Below are 23,535 nucleotides of genomic sequence, written 5' to 3' on the forward strand. Positions count from 1 at the left end.
GGAATTTATGACTGATTAGTGAAATTTTGTTTATTGGTGTTTCTTTCACATACAAATGTCGTGGTTCCTTTTCAACATTTTTGTGTTTTGCCAAAAATTCCTGAGGCCCTAGAATGGGATGCATATTAGGACCTTTCCTTAGAAGAGTATGGTGGAAGGCTTCTACCTCAAAATGGCACCTGAGAAGCACTCATTAGGGTCATGATGTTCACAAACATGAAATCTGGGCATGTCTTCTTTTCTTCGGTGTTAAAAATTTAAAATAATTTTACTACTACTAATAGTAATGTGACCTATGAAAAAGACTCCTCTAGAAGACTCAGAAAAATACCTCTGAAAATTACTCACTGAAAAGAGGGGTGCCTGGCTGGCTCAGTAAGTTGAGCGTGTATGACTCTTGACCTCAGGATTGTAAATTGAGCCCCATGTTGGGTGTAGAGATTACTTAAAATCTTTAAAAAAAAAAATCAAAAAGAAGTTTTTGGGAAATTGTTGGAGTCTTCCATAGAGTACAAAAAGGTATAGACTCTATGAAACAGAAGCAAACTATTGTATGATAAACTAGACTGAGATAAAAAGCAGTAGCTATTTTTTCACTGACTGACATTTGATAAATACAAGCTAAAGAATAAATACTAGTAGAAATAGAAGCAACATATGTCTTCAGAACACTAAAGAGAAAAAAAAAAGTCCATGTAAAAGGAATTAAAAAAACACAATATATAGAACAAAGTAATTTAAGTGAGATCAATTAATTCTGTTATAAATCGTAAATATAAATAGATTAACTCCTTTGAGAAAGACAAAGATTTTCTTTCAGATGGAACAACAATAATCTAAACCAAAACCCAACTGTATTTAATTTATGTGACATACTTACATTGACCACAAATGTCCAGAGTGGCTGTAAATGATACCATTAAGAAAGTGAAAAGACAATCCACAGAATGGGAGAAAATATTTGCAAATTAGGTATCTGACAAATAACTTGAATCCAGAATATATAAAGAACTTTCAGAATTCAACAATAAAAAGACAGCCCAATTTAAAAAAAAATTTTTTTTTAAACGTTTATTTATTTTTAAGACAGAGAGAGACAGAGCATGAACAGGGGAGGGGCAGAGAGAGAGGGAGACACAGAATCTGAAACAGGCTCCAGGCTCTGAGCGGTCAGCACAGAGCCCGATGCGGGGCTCGAACTCACGGACCGTGAGATCATGACCTGAGCCGAAGTTGGACGCTTAACCAACCGAGCCACCCAGGCGCCCCATGACAGCCCAATTTTAAAATGGCAAACAATCTGTCACTATTTGCAGATGACATTATACTATATTTAGAATACCCTATAGACTCCACCAAAAATCTGTTAGAATGCATAAATGAATTGTTGCAGGATACAAAATTATATACAGAAATTTGATGCACTTCATACACTAATAACAAAGTAGCAGAAACAGAAATGAAGAAAATAATTCTATTTACAATTACGCCGAAAAAGAATAAAATACTTAGGAATAAACTTAACCAGGGAGGTGGAAGACCAGTACTCTGAAAAATATACAACAATGATGAAGGAAATTGATGACAACACAAACAAAAAGAAAGATATTTTTTGCTCATGGATTGGAAGAATTAATATTGTTAAAATGTCCATACTACCCAAAGTAATCTACAGATTCAGTGCAATCCCAATCAAAATACCAATAGCATTTTTCATAGAAGCAGAACAAATAATCCTGAAATTTGTATGGATCCACAAAAGACCTCGAGTAGCCAGCGCAGTCTTGAGAAAGAAGAACACAGCTGGAGGTATCACAATCCCAGATTTCACAATATGTTACAAAGCTTTAATAATCAAAACAGTATGGTACTGGCACAAAAAATAGACACATAGATCAATGGAATGGAATAGAAAGCCCAGAAATGAATCCACTGTTATATGGTCAATTAATCTATGACCATGGAGGCAAGAATATACAATGAAGGAAAGAAAGTCTCTTCAAAAAATGGTGCTGGGAACACTAGACAGCTACATGCAGAAGAGTGAAACTAGACCATTTCTTACATCATTCACAAAAATAAACTCAAAATGGATTAAAAACCTAATGTGAGACCTAAAACTATAAAACTCTTAGAAGAAAACATGGGCAGTAATTTCTTGTACGTTGGCCTCATCAAGATATTTATGGATGTGTCTCCTCAGGCAAGGCAAATGAGCAAAAATAAATTATTAGGACTACACCAAAATAAGCTTTTTGTACAACAAAGGAAGCCATCAACATAATGAAAAGGCCATCTGCTGAACGTGAGAGGATACTTGTTGTTTTTTTTTAAGATGTTGCTCTAAACGTTTATTTTGTTTTTGAGAGAGAGAGAGACAGAGCATGAGCAGAGGAGGGGCAGAGAGAGAGAGGGAAACACAGAATCCTAAGCAGGCTCCAGGCTCTGAGCTGCCAGCACAGAGCCCAGTGCAAGGTTCAAACTCACAAATGACAAGATCATGACCTGAGCCAAAGTCAGATGTCCAACTGACTGAGCCACCCAGGTGCCCCGATGTGAGAGGATACTTGTAAATGATATATCTGTTAAGGAGTTAATATCCAAAATACATTAAGAAGTTACATAGCTCAACACCAAAAAAACAAACAATCCAATTAAAAAAGGGGCAGAGGACCTGAGTAGACATTTTTCCAAAGAATACCTACAGGTAGCCAACAGATACATTAGAAGATGCTCAACCTCATTCATCATCAGGGAAATGCAAATCAAAACCGTAGTGAGATGTCACATCACACCTGTCAGAATGGCCAGTACCAAAACAATAAGTAACAAGTATTGGTGGGGATGTAGAGGAAACACCACTTGTGCACTGTTGGTAGAAATATACTTTGGTGCAGCCACTGTGGAAAGCAGTATGGAGGTTTCTTAAAAAATTAAAACTAGAGGGGCACCTGGGTGGCTCAGTCAGTTGAGTGTCCAACTTTGACTCAGTTCATGATCTCGTGGTTCATGGGTTCGAGCTCTGCCCTGGCAGTGTGGAGCCTGCTTGGGATTCTCTCCCTCTCTCTCTCTGCCTGTCCCCCACTTATTCTCTCTCTCTCTCTCAAAAATAAATAAAACTTAAATTTTTTCTTTTTTTTTTTTTTTTTGAGAAGAATTAACCAGGGGCACCTGGGTGGCTCACTCCGTTAACTGTCGGACTCTTGGTTTCAGCTCAGGCCATGAACTTGCTGTTTGTGGGTTTGAGCCCCACCATTGGGCTCTGTGCCGGCAGTATGGAGCCTGCCGGGATTCTTTCTGTCTCTATCTCTCTCTCTCTCTGCCCCCAAACCGCTCGCTCTCTCTGTCTGTCAAAATAAATAAACTTAAAAAAGAGAAAAAGAAATACCATACAATCCAGTAATTCTACTACTGGGTATTTACAGAAGAACATAAAAACACTAATTCAAAAAGATATATGCACCCCTATGTTTACTGCAGCATCATTTACAGTTGCCAAGATGTGGGAGCAACCTAAATGTCCATCCATTGATGAATGGATAAAGAAGAGGTAGTATATGTCTACAATGGAATATTACTCAGCTGTAAAAAAGAATGAAATCTTGCCATTTGTGACAACAAATATGTACTCTAGAGGGTATTACGCTAAGTGAAATGAGTCAGACAGAGAAAGACAAGTATCATATGATTTCGGTTATATGTGGAATCTAAAAAACAAACCAAACCAATCAGAAACAGACTCATAAATAGGGAACAAATTGGTGATTGCCAGAGGGGAGTGGTGGGGATGGGCAGGCAGGTAAAGGGGGGCAGATGGGTAGAGGGGAGCAGGAGGTACAAGTTTCCAATTATGGAATGAATAAGTCCTGGGGATGAAAGGTACAGTATAGGGTATATACTCAGTGGTATCATAATAGCATTGTATGGTGACAATAGCTACACTTATGAGCATAGCATAATGCATAGAGTTGTCAAATCACTGTGTTGTAATAGCTGAAACTCATGTAAATTGTTTTCAACTACACTAAAAGTTTTTTAAAAATGGCAACAAATCTGAATACCTATTTCTCCAAATATATATAGAGATAGAGAAGTGGCCAGCAAGTATATGAGCACTAATGATGAATAGTCATTAGGGAAATGAAAACCAAAACCAGAATTAGACAGGATTATTATAATCAAAAAGATGGACACCAGTAAGTGTTGTTGAGAATATGCAGAAATTGGAACCCTCCATACATTGCTACTGGGAGCATAAAATGATACAGATGCTTCAGAAAGCAGTTTGGCAGTTTCTTAAAATATTAAAAGTAGAGTTACCACATGACCTGGCAATTCTGCTCCTAGGTTTACCCAAGAGAACTGAAAACAAATCTTATACACAGTGTCCATAGCAGCAAGACTTATACATAAAACTTACACATGATATTTTTAACAGCATTATTCATAATAGCCACAAAGTGGGAACAACCGAAATGTTCATCAGCTAATGAGCGGATAAATAAAATGTGTTATTATCCATATATGGACTATTATTCAGCAGTAAGAGGGAATGAAATACTGATAAAAACTACAGCATGGATGAACCTTGAAAACATTGCACCAAGTTAAAGAGCCCAGTCACAAAAGACCACATGTTGTATGATTCCATGTATATGCAGTGTCCAGAACAGGCAAATCTGTAGAGACGGAAAGTAGATTAGTCGTTGCCAGGTTGGAGAGGTGGGAGGGAGGAATGGAAAGTGACAGCCAATGAGTACGGAGTTTATTTTAAAGGGAATCAAAGTGTTCTAAAATTAGATTATGATGATGCTTGCACAACCCTACATATATACTTTAAAAGGTTGAATTGTACACTTTAAATGGTGAATTGTATGGTCTGATAGGCTGAATAGTGACCCCCAAGGATATCCAGGTCTGAATCCCTGGAACTTTGGTGTGTTACCTTGTGTGGCAAAAAGAACTTTGTGATGTGATTAGGTTAACAATTTTGAGATGGGGGAGATTGCCCTAGATTATCCAGGTAGGCCCTAAGCCTAACCACACTGTCTTTATAAGAGGGAGACAAAGGGAGATTGATAAGGAAATAGAAGATGTGTTGGTAGGAGTAAAAGGTTGGATGCAAGAGAAGGGGTCAGGGGCCAAAGAATACAGGCTAGGAGCAGCTAGACAAGACAAGGAAATGGACTCCCCCTAGATCCTCCAAAAGGACCAGGCTTGCCAATAACCTTGACTTTAGCTCAGTGAAAAACTAAGAAAATGAATTTCTGTTGTTTTAAGCCACTAAGTTAGCAATACCTGTGTCAGTCATACGAAACTAGTAGGTAAGGTGTATGAATTATAGTCTCAATAAAGCTGTTAAAAATGTTAAAAGTAAAATAATAGGCAAAGGCATGTCAGACAAATGCCTACAAAAATAAATCGTGGATTACAGCATTAATATCAGACAAAGCCAAATTCTCAAGACAATATTAACTGAGAACCAGAGGTAATTTGGTATTGATAAACAGTATAAATTTACACTGAACTTTTTATGCCTCAACTACCATTAAAGCAAAGTGTGCAGATCAAAAAATTACAAATATAAGAAAAATTTTTAAAAATGACAGTGGCAGGAGGCCTTAATAATCTTGGTCAGATTAAGGAGGCTTTAATAATCTTGGTCAGGTTAAGGAAGAAAACTGTAAATAAGAATATAGAAATCTGAATAAAAGAATAAACAAGGTTAATATAGAAGATATGTATGCTAGGGGAGCCTGGGTGGCTCAGTCGGTTGAGTGTCCAGCTTCGGCTCAGGTCATGATCTCACAGCTCGTGAGTTTGAGCCCCGCGTTGGGCTCTGTGCTGACAGCTCAGAGCCTGGAGCCTGCTTTGGATTCTGTGTTTCCCTCGCTCTCTGCCCCTCCCCCGCTCATGCGCCCGCGCGCGCTCGCGCACACGCTCTCTCTCTCTCTCTCTCTCAAAAATAAACATTCAAAAAACATTAAAAAAAAGAAGATATGTATGCTAGTATTATTACTACACAAGGATATAATATGCCATATTTGAAAAATAACATGAATGAATTATAAGAATTGACCATATATTAGGCCCCAACAAAAATCTTAATAAATTACAAAATGCAGAAACTATACAAGCCATATGTTTTTTTATTCAAGGAACTACTTTAATTTTGTTTTTCATCCAGAACTACAAATCTCTCTTTTTTTAAAACTGAAGTATAATTAACATACAGTATTATATTAGTTTTGGGTACACAATTCAGTGGTTCAGTGATTCTGTAAATTGCTCAGTGCTCAAGCTAAGTGTACTCTTGAATACCTTTTATCTATTTTATTCATCCCTCACCCCTGGCAGCCAACAGTTCGTTCTCTGTATTTCAGAGTCTGTTTTTTTGTTTGTTGGTTTTTTTCGTTTGTTTTGTTTCTTAAATTCCACATGTGAATGAAATCATACGGTATTTGTCTTTCTCTCTGACTTACTTCACTTAGCATTTTACCTTTTACATACATCCATGTTGCAAATGGTAAGATTTCATTCTTTTTTTATGGCTGAGAAATATTGCATTAATATACCACCTCTTTTTTATCCATCTGTCTATGGATGGACACTTGGGTTGCTTCTGTATCTTGGCTATTGTAAATAATGCTGCAATAAACATTATAGGGTACATATATCTTTTCAAATTAGTGTTTTCATTTTCTTTGGGTAAATACCCAGTAGTGGAATTATATAGGCCATATTTTTGACCAAATTAGAGGAAATTTTGAACTTAAAATCAAAAGATGGACAGGAAAAATTTTTTAGCTACATGGAAATTTTAAAATGCTCGTACATACATACATGCATACTTCTTAAACTTTTAAAAAATGGTTAGGGAGGTGTGGCACCTGGGTGGCTCATTGGGTTAAGCGCCCACCTCTTGATTTCAGCTCAGGTCATGATCCCACATTTTGTGGAATTGGGCCCCGAGTTGTCTGTGCTAACAGTGTGGAGCCTGCTTGGGAGTCTCTCTCTCAAAAATAAATAAACTTTAAAAAATGTAAAGCAAAACTTAAAAAATATGATTCGAACTGGTACTCAAAGGAATATTCACTGCCTTAATTTTTTTATATACGCAAGAAAGATGGAAAAGAAACTGTTGAATTTGAGAAGCTGGAAAGGGAATATCAACATGAGTCTAAGAAAAAAATAGAATAAACATGTGGAAGAAATGAACGAGTCTGTGAGCAGAAAAAGTAGAACTGTTACATTCCAGAAATGATACTATGAAAAATCCAGTGAAATAGAAAAATTTCTAGCATGCTAGTTGAGGAAAAGGGAGAAGAAAGCAAATATATAGACTTAGAAATTAGATAAGAGTTTTAACTACAGATACGAATAGATTGAAAATTGTAAGGAAATTCTGTGCATTAATTCTGTTCTTCTAAATTAAAAATCTCAACTAAGTGGGTAAGTTAGTAAAAAGTAAAATCACTAAAATATACCTAAACCTCAGTAGAACAATAAATATGTACAAAATTGAAAAAGTAATTAAACTCTATCCCTCAAAGGAAACACTATGCTCCGATTATTTTGGGTGACCTCTGTTGACTTGCAAGGTGCAGGATATTCCTTAATCTTACTATACACTGGTATAGAAAGTGGTATTAAATAATTAGAGCCATTGTTTACCATAATCAGTATGCAATGTATTACACATAATCTCTTGTTAATAAAAGTTAAGGAAATGATCTAGATTTTATAATAATGTCTAACATTTATTGAGTGCTTACTGTGGCATATATACTGTAGGTATAACTATACTGTAGGTATGTTATAAGCACTTTGTATGTATAATCTCATTTAATAATTTTAAAACTGATATTTGCATTTTGTCCTGCCTGAAGCTATCCTTAATCTTCCTTTTTGCTTTTCTAGCTGGAAGCTGCTGAGAACTCTAGGAAAATTAAAATTCAGTAGGGCTGTTCAGTTTTGGAATATGGATTTCAGATTCAAGATTGTTATTTTAAGAGCTTGTTAAAAGGGGATTGGAGGGGCGCCTGGGTAGCTCAGTCGGTTGAGCGTCCAACTTCGGCTCAGGTCACGATCTCACGGTCTGTGAGTTCGAGCCCCGCATCGGGCTCTGTGCTGACAGCTCGGAGCCTGGAGCCTGCTTCGGATTCTGTGTCTCCGTCTCTCTCTGACCCTCCCCCATTCATGCTCTGTCTCTCTCTGTCTCAAAGAAATAAATAAATGTTAAAAAAAAAGGGGGGGGGATTGGAAACTTTACGAGGCCTTTAATAGTTGATGTTAAAATGTTTTGTAAATATTTTTCAGCGTTCTGCCCATATTACCTCCTTGCCTACAATTGGGGTGTTTAGCAAAGCACTGTAAATAAAATTAAATGGCTCACAACAAACTGGAAAAAATGTTTTCAAATTAATAACAGCAATTATAATTTATTGAGTATTTTTAACATGCCTGTTTTCTGCTGAGTACTTTATGATTTTTACTTAATCACAATAATCCTATTATATATATATATGTATATATATATATATCTGTTATTTGTGCTTTACAGATGTAGCAATTTGAGGGTTTGAGAGCTTAAGTAATTTGTTCAAGATCACACAGTAAGTAGTGAACTAATGATTAATATTCTTAATATATAAAGAGCTCTCAAAAGTCAATAAAAATATGAACAGATGAATAACAAAGACCCAAAGATAGGTTTGAATATGGATTATCTATTAGGTGATATTAAGGAATTCTGTTATTTCTGTAGGATGTGATCATTGTATTATAGTTAGGTATGAAAATGCCCTTATATTTCCAGGATGCATGCTAAAGTATTTAGAAGTGTTTAAAATATACTTTAAGTGGTTAGCCCCAGAAACATTGCATGTGTATGTATATGTACAGATGGAAGATAAAATAATTATGCCAAAATATTGACAATTATTGAATCTGGGTGGTGAGGGTAGAAGCACTTATTTACTGTTCTTTACATCTTCCTGGATATTTAAATTTTTCATTTAAAATTCTATTTTCAAACACCCAAAGACAAAAGAGAAAAAAAACATAAACAGAAGGAGGAAATACAAATGTCTAACAAACCCAAAATTTTCAAAGAAATGGGAATTAAAACAGAAAGCCATTTTACATGGCTTGGGAATGGCAAATGTGAAAAAGATGTACATCTTGCAATGTTGGTATCTCAGACAGTTTATTTTTTTTTAATTTTTTTTTAACGTTTATTTATTTTTGAGACAGAGAGAGACAGAGCATGAACGGGGGAGGGGCAGAGAGAGAGGGAGACACAGAATCGGAAGCAGGCTCCAGGCTCCGAGCCATCAGCCCAGAGCCCGACACGGGGCTCAAACTCGCGGACCGCGAGATCGTGACCTGAGCTGAAGTCGGACGCTTAACCGACTGAGCCACCCAGGCGCCCCACAGACAGTTTAAACTGTGTAATTTTCTACAGGGCAGATTGGCAACTGGTATAAAAAGTGCCCAAATGTACACTTTTTAATCCAGCTTCCTTTTGAAATTTTATCTTAAGGAAATAATTGGTTAAGTGGGCAAAGATGTATGTACATTAGTCACTGTACTCTTTATAGTATTTTTTTTTAATTTGAGAATAACCTAAATGTTTAAAGATAAGGGATTAAATTGATGGCCCATCCAGAGATAGGACTGCTATCCTGCCATTAAATATCACGACATAGATCTTTTTCTTAACATTTTCAAATGGTGATGTTGTATTAAATGAACAAAGCAGGTTATGGAACCATACAAAGAGTCTGGTCCTACTTTAAAATTAAATCTGCATTTTATACATGTTTATGGAACCTCTACATTTGTACAGTATAGCAAATATATGGTTAGTAAAGTTACTAACATTTGTATCATTTTTTATAAAAACTATTAAAAAAACTTCGAAGTATACATAGTCTCAGTAATTCTGGCAATAACCTGGAGGTGTAGGGATATTATTATTTTCATTTTGCAAGAGAGTACTAGACCAAAGAGGCTAAGTGATTTGCCTAAGATTCCCCAACTTCTGTATAATAAAGCCACTGTTGGGATTTGGGTTCAAGGTGATGGAGTATTACATTTTCCATAGGTTTGTCTAGGGCATTAAATATGGGGTTTCAAATTTAATCTCATTTCCTTAGTCCTTGCCTCTTCTTCTAAAACGGAACAGAGCTACCTTTCAGTTCTCCACAGTCCTGTGAAAGAAAGGTCAGGATGGTTGTTCTAAAGCAAATACCCACTGTAGCTACTACCTGCTTCTTTCTGGGGAGGAAAGGAGACAGTTTAAAGAGCATTTTTCTGGTGGTGGTAATGAACAGCAGAAGTCACTCCTCCTTTCCCTCTTCTTGGTCACACCCGCAGAAACAAGAGGGGAGGCCATCAGGGCACCTTGAGGGTGAGTGAGTGATGGGGTGAAAGATAGTAGGACATAGAAGTGAAATTTTGGGGGCACCTGGCTGGCTCAGTAGGTAGAGCATGTGACTCTTCATCTCAGGGTTGTGGGTTCAAGTCCCACGTTGCATGTAGAGATTACTTAAAAACAAAATCTTAAAGGGACGCCTGGGTGGCTCAGTCGGTTAAGCGTCCGACTTCAGCTCAGATCATGATCTCACGGTCTGTGAGTTCGAGCCCCGCGTCAGGCTCTGTGCTGACAGCTCAGAGCCTGGAGCCTGCTTTGGATTCTGTGTCTCCCTCTGTCTCTGCCCCTCCCCTGCTCATGCTCTGTCTCTCTTTGTCTCAAAAATAAATAAAAACATTTTTAAAAATTTTTTTAAAAAATAAAATCTTTAAAAAAAAAGTGAAATTCCATCTATATGCCCATATGTTTGTATGCAGTTTTTAAAAAAGAAAGAAAAGTTATTTCTATATACATTAAAGATACAAATAACAGAAAACAGACATAATCAAAAATACTTCCCAAAAGATTGTCACTGAAATAGAACAGGAAAGAGAAAAATCTCCTCCTAGATATCTTAATAGCACTTCAACTTGAGCAAAACTATAAACTTAAATCTTCTCCTCCACCAAAAAAAAAATTCTTACGTCTATTTCAGTGTCTGTCTGTCCCTCATCCAGTTATGCAAGGCAGAAACCTAGAGCCATTTCTGGCACCTCCCTCTCTCCTCTCTTCCCCATACCCATTATTTTGTTCTCCATTTCCTAAATAGCTCTCAAATTTGCCCAATTTTCTCTCTTTCCATTGCCACAAGCCTGGCTACCAACTCTGGTGTCCATCCAGTTCCCTTTCCGCAGGAGGCCTTTGCGTGACTCTCCTCCACCTCTAGCCATATCTTCCCCCCTCCCCAGCTTCTCTCCACTCCAGCCACAAGAGTGTCCGCTCACTCCTTTGCACAAACTGTGTCATCCCTCCACAGAGCTTTTGTGTATGCTCTTAACTCCAATTTGCTCTCTTTCTGACCTCCTTCCTCACCTTATAACTCTGACTTGTACTTAAGAATTCAGTTCAGTCGACACTTCTTCTGCGAAGCCTTCTCTCACCTCCTGCATAAGTCACAGCCCCTCATTCTAGCCAAGGCTCTCACCGCACCTCCGCCTACTTACTACACATGCACTCTTATTTGTGTGATTATTTGATCACTGTCTGTCCCCAGCTAGATTGTGAGCCCCAAGACAGGAGGGGCTAGATCTACTTTGTTCTCCATTGTGCTCCCAGTGCCGCACGTTCCCCCTGCCATGAGTAGCTGCTCGGTAATATTTGTTGCATGAAATAAAGCGTCTTAAACATTCGGCAGCACTCAGCAATGCAGATTTGGTTTCTAGGCTCTAATCCTCCGTTGGATCTCAATTGAGACCTTGGGAAGTAAAGAACTACGAAGTTAGCTTGTGTCCTTCTTTATAGTACTTGTCCTGGCTCGTAATTGTACATTTATTTTTGTGATTATTTTTTGTTTGTCCTCTCCACTAAACAGGAATATACACAATAATGGGACACTGTGACTGATTTTGCTTTCCATTTTGTCCACAGCCCTTCCTTAGCACAGTGCCTCACATACAGGAGATGAATAATAAATACTTGTTTGATGGCTGGCTGGATGGGGGAGCTGCCGGGTTCAGAAGTCACATATGCCATGTCTATACTTGTAATGTGGGATAGTGAAATAAAACCAGCTAAACTCTCAGAAAGAGCCTTCGACTATGATGTAGAACGAGATTTCCTTATCCAGAAGCTCAAGGCTTCTCTAGTCGCTTGGGATCTAGACTTTCAGATCTAATGTTCTCTGCAGTTTAAAACCTTTGTCTTCTTAAGCCTCAGCTTTTTAAAACAAAAAACAAGTTAAAAGACCTCCAGAGCAGCTCCATTGAGTGTTTTGACCCTTTTTGATATCCTTCTTAAGTGAAGGTGTGGCTCCCATAGTAAAACATAGCATTATTAACATTTAGACAAGCTCATTCAGTTTTGCCAATGGGTTGGTATTAAGCTAGAGTGGGCATATATAACTATAACTCCACATTTGTGAAATCTGTTTTTAAGCTTTGATTTTTTTGTATAGTTCCGCACATGGATTTTTCCTATATGTTGCTCAGTGTCCTCATGTGTAAGATAATACCTACCTCACTGGGGAGCAGTAGAAATTAACTAAAGTTGATTATCATCCCCCATATATGTTTAGAGAGAGCTGGCATGAGAAGCATTGGCAAATGGTAGATTTTTTAAGTTGCTGTGCCCTGAGGGCATTCTCTTGGCTTACTGCCATATCCCATACTTTTATAGGTGTAGTAGGAATAGGCCTAGAAATATTTTGTTGAGGAACAGAGAGAGAATTTCTATCCGTTTTTAGAAGAACTTCAAGAGTCTTTGGAGATGTAGCTCTTTTCTCAGAGTTAATAATCCATAGCAGTGGGGTGCCTGGGTGGCTCAGTCAGTTGAGCATCCGACTTTGGCTCAGGTCATGATCTCATGGTTTGTGGGTTCGAGCCCTGCGTCAGGCTCTGTGCTGACAGCTCAGAGCCTGGAGCCTGCTTCAGATTCTGTGTCTCCCTCTCTCTCTCTGCCCATCCCCCCCCCCCCCCGCCCACACTGTCTCTCTTTCCTTCAAAAATAAATAAACATTATAAACATTAAAAAAAATTAAAAAAAAAATAATCCATAGCAGTTAGATGGGGACACACTGGATATGACTAACCAGTTCCACAGGTACAGAAATTAGTCATAGTCACAGAGGCAAGAGGTAGCTCTGGGGTTGTCACCAGCTTCTTTGAAATCATTCTTCTGTCTTTAATTCTTCTTTCCCAGTAGATGGGTGAGCCCTGGAGTTGGTCATGATTTCTTGTTCTAAGTCATTCACTTTTTTGTATAGGTTTTTAAAAATAGCTTTGAGTTAGGAAATGTGGAAGCATATTTAAAAAATAGTAAAGTAAAAATACCTTATAGTTTCACTCATATGTGGAATTTAAGAAGCAAAACAAATGAACAAAGAAAAAAAAGAGAGAAACCAAAAAGCAGACTCTTAACTTTAGAGAACAAATGGATGATTACCAGAGGGGGGTGGAGTGGATGGGCGAAGCAGGTAAGGGGATTAAGAGTACACTTACCATGATGAGCACTGAGTAATGTATAGAATTGGTGAATCACTATATTGTACACCTGAAACTAGGATAACGCTATATGTTTACTGGAATTAAAATGTTTAAAAATAGTAAAGTAAAAAAAAAAATAGTAAAGTAAAAAAATCTTCATTTATCTACGTACTTAACAAATAACTAACACTGTTAGGTACAAAGTAGGAGGAGATAAGAATTCCATCCAAGTCCTTTGAGGTTTCAAGGTCCAAAACTAGGGATCCGGGGGTGAGAGGAAAATTAGGAATCTGGACTGAGGCGGGGGAGGAAAGAGACTAACATTGGGGCTGGAGAGAGAACAGGGTGAAGCCAACATAACTTCATGGGCCAGAGTCTGGCCTGGCTCCACGCCAGGTGTGCTTCAGGATCACGGGTCTGAGGGCAGCTCTGCACTGGGGCATCTTTTTGTTTACCTGAGATGGCAATATATTTTTCATTTTAGAGGAGCTCATAGATTAAAAAAAAATTTTTTTTAATCTTCCATGGGACCTTCCTGAAGACTTGTCTTTTCTCCAGAAAAGCTTCAGGTATACAGAACTATGGTATTTTGTCGGGGACTGTTTTTTCAACCAGACTAAAGGCTTGTTGATATTATGTTTGTAGCAGCCGGTTCCTATATCCTCAACAAGCACATTCTGTGCCCAGAACTCTAATGGCTCTTGTAAACACCCTAAACGCTTTCCATCTCTGGCAGTTATGAGAATGCTTGTCAATATATCTTCTGCACATGTCTGATTATGTCAACTGTTTCATAATATATGTTAAATAAAAGACCCAGTCCCTGTGCTCAGTGATGTCACACACTAGTTGTATACGGTATATATAACAATCTAAGTGACCATTTGAGTTTGTAGCAATTTAAAAAGGAGTAAGAGAATTATGGGTAGAACACTTGGGGATTTTTCTTAAAAGAAGTGGAAATGGAGTTGGGCCTTGCAAGATGGATAATGTTTGGATAGGAAGCAGAATTAAAGACCCAGAGGTGAAAAGAACTTGCTAGATGCAAAAGTTAGTGAGGAAACTGGCCAACTAAGAGGGTGCCGTCCCCATAGTCTACAGAACTGGACAGGCACAACTGTTATCTGGTGGCCCCAGTGGAAAAGTAGGGAATGATCAGAAAGGTTGAAATGCTGGACTGAGAGTTTGGCCTTCATCCTGTGAGAAGTGGGGAGCTGTAGAGATGGTTTTGAGAAAAAAAGAAATGATAGCTAAGTGGCTGAACATACAGGCTTTGGAGCTAGATAAAAATTAGTTTGGGGGGCGCCTGGGTGGCTCAGTCGGTTGAGCGTCCGACTTTGGCTCAGGTCACAATCTCGCGGTCCGCGGGTTCGAGCCCCGTGTCGGGCTCTGGGCTGATGGCTCAGAGCCTGGAGCCTGCTTCCGATTCTGTGTTTCCCTCTCTCTCTGCCCCTCCCCCGTTCATGCTGTGTCTCTCTCTGTCTCAAAAATAAATAAACGTTAAAAAAAAAAATTAAAAAAAAATAGTTTGGTTTATACCTATATTACTGTTATACTAACTGTATGATTTGGGGAAGTTACTTAAGTTCATTAAGCCTTGTTTTTCTTAGCTGTACAATGGGTATACTAGAATTTTCCTTATTGAATTGTGTGAAGATTAATTGAGATCATATATGCAGTGCTTGGCACCTGGTAAGTGATCAGTAAATCATATTCAGTGTTTCAGAACCTTACTTATTTTCATATAGTCCCAAAGGGGCTGAGATTTTTTTTTTAATACTTTTTTTTTTTTTTTTTTAAAGGAATCTCTATACCCAACATAAGTTTGAACTCACAACCCTGAGATCAAGAGTCACATGCTCTACTAACTGAGCCATCCAGGCACCCTGGGCTCAGATATTTTAAATGTCATTGGTCAATAGGATGAATTGGGGGAAGAGAGATTGGTAGACAGACCAGCTGATTTTGTTTTTAAGTGGTTTTTAACTTTGTAAAACCAGTTAGTTGACAGTGAGATTGGTATGAAGTAATAAAGGCTTAAGCTATGGTTTTTGAAATAGAGGATAGAAGTTGGAAAAACAAACCTCTGTTTCATCATATCTATGACATCAGCAGTTATAAGATGCACCCTTATTTATTTACCATGAAGAAAGAAAAAACATTGACAAACTCGGGCACAGTGCTTATCACTTAGAATTTTTATTTTATATTTATTGAAAGAACTTTTTCAAGCTTATTTAGACATAGATTTTAATCACATTGCATTTTTATATAATACATAAAAAGGAAAATGAAAGTGAAATAAATTGATACTCCTAAAACGTCCTCACTTTCACAGCTCAGTGCTTCTGAATGATTTCTTGTTTCAAAGACATCATTGGCTGTGACATTTCATGTGATATTGTCCTCGGTGCCATCAAGAGCATATGGGTGGTGCTGCATGTCTTTAGAAAGTGCTCTGAAAAAAAAAAAGAAAGAAAAAGAAAGTGCTCTGCTGTTGTCTCCAAGCTGCAGCAAGTTTGATGCTGGGGCTTCTTGATCTTACCAGAAATATCACTGGGGAGATTATCCAACTATAACCAAGACTCACATTCTTTCTCAAATGTTGCTCAATGGTTTGTTGATTGAAAAGGCAAGGGATTGCATTGCTCCCAGGGATAACAGCCATGTTCATATGTGCAGGAAGTGACAACTGTGCCCCAGGTTGCCTCATCCACAGCAGTTTTAAGATGTATCCCAATTTCAGGCACACCTGGGCGGCTCAGTTGATTAAGCGTCCGACTTGGGCTCAGGTCATGATCTCGCGGTTCATGGGTTCAAGCCCCATGTCAGGCTCTGTGTTGACAGCTCAGAGCCTAGAGCCTGCTTCGGATTCTGTCTCCCCCTTTCTGCCCCTTGCCTGCTCACACTCTATCTCAACAATTTTAAAAAAGAGGTATCCCAATTTCAGAGGACATTTAAATATGAAAAAATATGCATTTCAGAGGTGATAGAATTAAAGCACTAGCTTGATAATTCTGGGAAACTTTACTGAGCAACCTTAAAAATACTGTGGTCACAGCTGAAGTTTTGTTGTAAATTACTTGGAGGAATGCTCTACCAACAATTTTTTTTTTTTTTTTTGATACTCAAGATATTTTTAAGGAGTTATATGGCACTGATAAGTTTAGCAAAATGCCTGGTTATAAATTCCTAGAATTTTACTGACCCACTAGCTAATAATGTAATAGTAATAATCTAATGATTTCCTGTCTTTGAATGCCAGGTATTTCCAGCACAGTGAAATTTATTTTTATAAATAAATATATTTATATATATCCTTACTATGGGCCTGCATACTAATATAATGATTTAACCTAATACATTAAAGTTCAAAGACCAGAACTTAGGCTAATAAGATTGAGTTTTTCTGTGGGCTGGTAGTGTAAACGCTCTACATCAGATACAGAAACCTGGAAAGCAGAACATATAAATCCTTAAGTGGGCAACACCAGCTGCTTTTGTTATAATAAATACGTGTTGGCAATGATTTTTCAAACTTTCTTTTTTTGTTAGAAACCAGGATAAAACTGAATCTCTAGGATGATAACGATTCTATGCCTTTATACAATTTTTCTGTCATCCCCTTCATTGTTGACCTATTTGGAAGGTTCTATAACTGCCAAAGTTGTACTTCATAGCCAACGATGATTTTTAGTTTTCCACAGGCTTGAGGTGGAGTATGAGAATCTTTCTTTTTTTTCGCCATCGTAATGAGATACTTACAAGGAAACTTGTCCTGATTGAGAGTCCAGTCTGGAGTAGAAAACCCAGGACTCAAACATTATCCTAATTTCTGGGATACCTCATTTTCTCTTCCCTTATTCCCTAAGATAATGGCGTGAGCCCTGAAAACAAGTTAGTTTCCTGCCTCACCTTGTCACATTTCCAAAATTCCCTGGCTTTCGTGTTATCCACGAAGGTGTCCTTATCCCCCCCGCCCGGTGTCCTTGTAAGTGAATGCACCCGTTATTGGTGGTTGTGGGGTCCTGTGTCTGCCTACTATTTGTGCTCATCATGGAAGAATGTGTGTATGTACAAATGCGCTGCTGTTAAGTTCTCTGTCTTTGGAGAGACCTTTCACTGGTAGTAGAAGGAAAGGAGTCAGAACAATGACATCTGGTTCAGACCCACATGTCTGAGCTCCAGAGACATCGTGGATTTGAAGTTGACCTCTGTCACCAGGGAGTACCAGAAACGAGGAAGGCATGACCTGCAGGGCTCTCTTTTGGCCCTGAGCCTTATAGTGACAGTGGCACCTTTGACATACAACTACAGTATATGCTTCTTGTTTTTATCTCAGACCCTTTCAGCCCAGCCTCTCAAGCACTGAATCACCTGTTGGGTAGTCTGGCCTTGCAGGAAGGTAGCAGTTTCAGATAGGTTGCTTAGAGTTTTAGAGATGCAAGTCCTTGCTGATCTTGGAAGTGATTTTGGTGACGAACTGCCACAGCTAGGTTTTATCAGAGGGCCTGGGCAACACAGAATAAAGAATTCCGTTCCCGTTAGATCTGCAACAGGTGATGGTGCCAGTGTTGATGGAGAAAACGTGATTTTAACTGAGAAGCAGTGTTTCTGTAAAACTTCCCACTGGCTCCTTTCTGCTGTTATTACCTGTAGTTTCATCATCTTTTCACTGAACTCTGTACGGTGTGATGTCTTCGGGGCCGTCGGGTATTTTTATCTGCTAGTTGTAGAAGTGTTTGTGCTTAGGACTCTGCTGTGGTTGAGGAGGGCGGCCCTACCCACCTTCCGGTTGCTTGGCACCAACCCTCCCTGGCTGTCGGGCATCTTGTTTATTTCTGCCCTTAATTCCCTGCAGGTGCGTAAGTACAAGAGCATGATCCTGGAAGACCTGGAGTCTGCCCTGGCAGAACACGCCCCTGCACCACAGGAGGTTAACTCAGAGCTGCCCCCTCTCACCATCGACGGAATTCCAGTCTCTGTGGACAAAATGACCCAGGTAAGGGGCGGGCCGTGAGGAGGAGACAGAAAGGCGAGTGGCCCAGGTGTGGGCGGGCCTCAGATCTCATTTCTCAGTTTTGTGCTCGGTGACACCAGCAGAGAGAGACGCAGGCTGGAGTCTGACAGTGAGGCGGTGACAGCCTTGGGGAAGAGAATGTAGTGTTGGAAGAATGCTCCCACCCAGAGAGCACGGATGTGGTCTCCTCCTTGGTTGACAGGTCTTTTCTTTCACTTGGGCCACTAGATTAGATAAAGAAACTTGGCTTGGAGTTGGTTTGGACAGGTGACTGTTAGGACTTTGATGAATCACCATCAAGCAGGCAAACTGTTATTCTTTGGGGCTGAGCTGCTCCTCTTTCCATGTAAATCTGAATACCGCCATGCTGTCACCAAGGCTCCCCTCTCTGGGGAATAAGTATGGAAAACTCAGAAGGACACCCTCCTGAGTCATTGTTCTCTCCTCTTTCTTTGACAAGGGAAGTCAAAATGGACTTAGCCTGATAAATCAGCATACTTCAGGAATTTTGCTGAGATGGTCTGTTTTAAATATCTTAGCTTTGAAAGTGATAGCTTGATCAAGATCAAATGCCCTTTTGTGACATTACCCACCGTATTTCTTTATTAATATACTCCTCTCTTGCTAAATCCACTTGTGAGTTTTCTTTCCTTATTCAGTGTCTTCCAGCAACATTTCACACAGTTGATTATTCCTTCCTTCCGAAAATGTTCTCTGTTTCTGACCCCATACTCTCCTGAATACCCTCCTACCTCACGGTGCTCCCGCTCAGCTCTTCTGCTGACTCTTCTTCCTGTTCTCACCTGATCGATATTGGCATGTCCATATCTTTAGTTTCTTTCCAAGTGGTCTCATCCTGTCCTGTGGGCTTTATGTCTCCTCTGTATGCTGTTTATAGCCCGGCTTATACCCCTGTTTGATCTCCAGTGCCCAGTGTGCCCCAGACAGGACCTTTCATCGCCCAACCCTCAGTTCCCCCTATCACTGCCACCCCCCGACCCCATCAGTTAACAGCACCACCATCTGTCTGGTTGCTCAAGTGCTGGCACAGGAGCAACCCTTCGTTTCCCTGTTTTGCCCTCGCTTGCAACGTGGATTCATTAGCAAGTCATGTCAGTTCAGCTCTGAGATGTACCCTAAACCTGCCTGTTCTTCTTCGTTCCCATTACCACCCTCACCCAAACCGACTATCTCTCCCATGGAGACTATTTCAGCTCATCAGTTCTGTCGCTCTCCTGGTTGCTGTTCCTGCTCGGCTGCCGTCTGTACCTCACAGAGCCACCAGAGATTTTTTTAAAAACTTAAATCGGCTCTCATCACTCTCTTGTTTAAGCTCCTTAATGGCTTCCCACTATTCCTAGAATCAAATTCAGACTCTGCTGTGGCCTCTGAGGCCCTGTATAATCTGAGAATCCAGCCTCTTCCAACTTCATTCTTCATTTTCCCTCTCAGTCACTGTGCTCTGGCCACACTGGCCTTTTTTTCTCAAACGCTCCAGGCCAGTCTTTCACTTTTGCTGTTTCCTCTGCCTGAGACACTGTTTTCCCACATCATTGTCTGCTTAACCTTACCTTATTCAAAGTCTGGCTCAGACATCACCTCCTGAAACAAGCCTTTCTTGATTATGCCATCTAATGGAGCTTTCTCTTTGCTACCAAGTCACTTCCTAATGCATCCCATATTTTATGTCTTTATAACACTGATTACCCTGGAGCTCTCTTATTCGTCAGCATTTATATTTGTCTGCAGTCCGTCTTTCCAGCTAGAATTTGAGAGCCGGGATTTACTTTCTATCCTTTACTGCTGTCCACTGCAGCTCGCAGCACCTAGATAACAGCTAAATTCTAAATAATAGTATCTGTTCAGTGAATGACCTAAAGGTCAGAGTAAAACGAATCCCATGTGGTAGGTACCCGGACTGCAAGTCTTCCGAGCGGGGTGTTCGCTGGCTGCAGACATCAATGCTGCTACTTGGGAGGTGGCACTTTTTTTCTTGCTGAGTCTGAACCTGCAACTTAGTCTAAAGCAGTACAACATTTTGTAAAGCTAAATTGTGATCTTTTGCTTTTTGGATTCATAGGTCTTTCTGCAGACATTTGGAGACTATCTAGATAATGGTTCAAAAAGGAAAGCGTTATCTAAACTTCTTTCCTGTCACTTCATACCTGCTATTTTGTCCTTAGGACCATTCTGAGTAATGAAAGAAAACATAAGGTGAATTTTTTTTACCTGATTGATATAAAGAGTCTACTCTGGGGGCACCTGGGTGGTCAGTCAGTTAAGCATCTGACTCTTGATATTGGCTCAGGCCATGATCTCACAGACTGTGAGATTAAGCCCTGTGTCAGGCTCTTTGCTGACAGAGCAGAGCTTTGGGGGGATTTTCTCTCTCCCCCTCTCTCTGACCCTCCCCTGCTTGCTCTCTCTCTCAAAATAAATAAATAAACATTAAAAAGAAAAGAATCTACTCTGTGTCTCAGATATAAAGTATATGTAAAACTGACTAAGCTTCTGCTTAAGAATACTATGTCAGGAGGCACCTGGGTATCTCAGTCAGTTAAGCGTCCAAATCTTGATTTCGGCCCAGGTCCTGGTGTCATGGTTTATAAGATTGAGCCCCGCATCGGGCTCTGCCCTGACAGCATAGAGCCTGCTTGGGATTCTCTCCTTCTCTCTCTGCCCCACCCCCTGCCCGCCCCGCTTGCATGCACGCATGTGTTCTCTCCCTCAAAATAAATAAACTTTAAAAAAAAGAATACTGTGTTAGGTATGTGAGGCACTATGTCCTCTCCTGTGATGGGCATTTTTTTCTTCTTTGTCACATTTGATGTGTTAGATTGAAATAATCTGAGGTTTTGATTATATTAAATGATTAATATAAATCAACAATAATATCACTGATAATTACAAAACTTGGCTGATGGCCTCAGAAGTCAGAACGAACAGTTTAATTTTCATGCTGGAGGTAAAACATTTGAAACTGTGTTGTTTTCCATTTTTGTGAAATATACACTCAGGAGAGCTTTGTGTAATGATGGATCCAAGGGAAGCTGGTACTTTGTTGGGGGCATGCATTTTCTTTATCATCCTACATTCCTTTCTTTCTCTTCTCATCACAGATCATGACTAAAAAATAATACATAACAAAACAAACCAAACAGATGGTGACAAGTGAGCAGGGCAATGAAAACTCCAGCTCCTGATTAAATGGGAATTTCTGAATATTTGGTTCCCAGGTTTTCTCCTTGGAACCTTTTTTTTTTATTATTATTATTTTTCCTCAGATACTTGTTCTTAATGTGAGCCAGTTACCATTTTTGTAATCGATCCTAAGATTTTTCACTATTAATGGCAGAAAAGCATGGTGTTATTTCAGGCCAAACCTCCAAAGGAAAAGGAATGGGAATATGGGCATTTTAACACACTGTCAATACAAATGTGCAGTGGTACGATCTTTCCAGAAAGCAGGTTGGTAGTGCATATCAAGACATAACACGTGTATGTCATGCCCTCTCAGTGAGCAAAGATGTATGTTTGTGGCATTGTTTATAATAGGAAAATCTGGGAACAATGTGCTTGAATAAATTATAGTAGTGATGTTTAGTGTTTACATGCAAGAAGAACAGCTCCCAAAAGAGACTAGAAGTTTATTATCCAATGAAATATTAGACACTAAAAATGCTGGCTTGCTCTCTATTGCTGTGGGATAGAGGGTTCCAATTGTTTTAACTGCTTGTAAAATAACATTTCTTATGTACTCTACTTTGAGTGCTTTATTCAGTACTTTGTTTAGCACTTCATTTTATGTTTCTTTGGGAAGGGCTAGTTTTTTTTTCAGGGAATGTATAATTGAGTTAACCAATTTCATTTGTTTAGCCATGCACACAAAACTTGGCCTGTGTGTGTGTGTGTGTGTGTATAAAACTTTAGAGAGATATAAATCTGTTTACTGTAGAACCAAAATACTACCCGTGATTATCTGGAAAGTGAGAGTTATCTATCCCCTCCTACTTTATGGAGTCAGAGGAAGAAAAAATATTATAGGGAAGGTAGTTTGAAAACTAAAGCATCACACAAAGATATTATTACCAATTATTAATACTAACTATATGCAAACTATATTAACTTTTGAATAACCTGAACATACCATTTCTCACCCATTTTTCACCTACAGAAAGTTAGTGAATCTGGAATTTTTATTTGGCTCGGCAATGAAGTGGGACAATACAGGTGACAATATATTGAAAAATTGAGGCATAAAGAGAGGAAGCAATTTATGAAGCAAGCTAGTAACAGAAATGGAATGAATGGTTGAGTCCATATTGCCAGTGCTTTCTCTGTCTCTCTTTATATAAAACTATATTGTAATCATCACTCAGGTTGAGTATTTCAGCTCATCTACACTGAACATTTACTGTTTTAAAAGGATTTCTTGGGGCGCCTGGGTGGCTTATCGGTTAAGCGTCGGCTGGCTCAGGTCATGATCTCAGTTTGTGAGTTCAATCCCTGCATTGGGCTCTGTGCTGACAGCTCAGAGCCTGGAGCCTGCTTCAGATACAGTGTCTTCCTCTCTCTCTGCCCCTCCCCCACTCACGGTCTGTCACTCTGTCTCTCAAAAATGAATAAACATTCAAAACAAAATTTAAAAAAAAATTAAAGAAGAGGGTTGCCTCAATGGCTCAGTCAGTTAAGTGTCCAACTTCAGCTCAGGTCATGATCTCAGGGTTCGTGAGTTTGAGCCCCGCATCGGGCTCTGTACTGACAATGCAGAGCCCGCTTGGGATCCTCTCACTGTCTCTCTGCCCCTGTCCTAGTCTCTCTCTCTCTCTCTCTCTCTCTCTCTCTCTCTCAAAATAAATAAATAAAATTTTTTAAATAAAAAAATAAAGAAGAGTTAATACCTATTCTTCTCAAACTATTCCAAAAAAAGAGAAGTGAAATTTTCAAATTAATTCTAT

General features: G+C 39.2%; 1 protein-coding gene across 7 annotated transcripts in view; it reads left to right on the forward strand.

Annotated features, from left to right (window-relative positions):
* The window catches only part of NRF1 (nuclear respiratory factor 1), a 147,233-nt gene that overhangs the window by 63,080 nt on the left and 60,618 nt on the right, over positions 1 to 23,535 (forward strand). For all 7 annotated transcript variants that reach the window (XM_019452723.2, XM_019452724.2, XM_019452727.2 and 4 more), the window contains exon 5: positions 18,419 to 18,559. In XM_019452723.2, coding sequence (XP_019308268.1) covers positions 18,419 to 18,559 — 141 coding nt within the window. The remainder of the gene's footprint in view (positions 1 to 18,418; positions 18,560 to 23,535) is intronic.

The sequence above is a fragment of the Panthera pardus genome, unplaced genomic scaffold (assembly GCF_024362965.1).
Source record: "Panthera pardus isolate Hobbes unplaced genomic scaffold, ASM2436296v1 HiC_scaffold_8, whole genome shotgun sequence".
Lineage (NCBI taxonomy): Eukaryota > Metazoa > Chordata > Mammalia > Carnivora > Felidae > Panthera > Panthera pardus.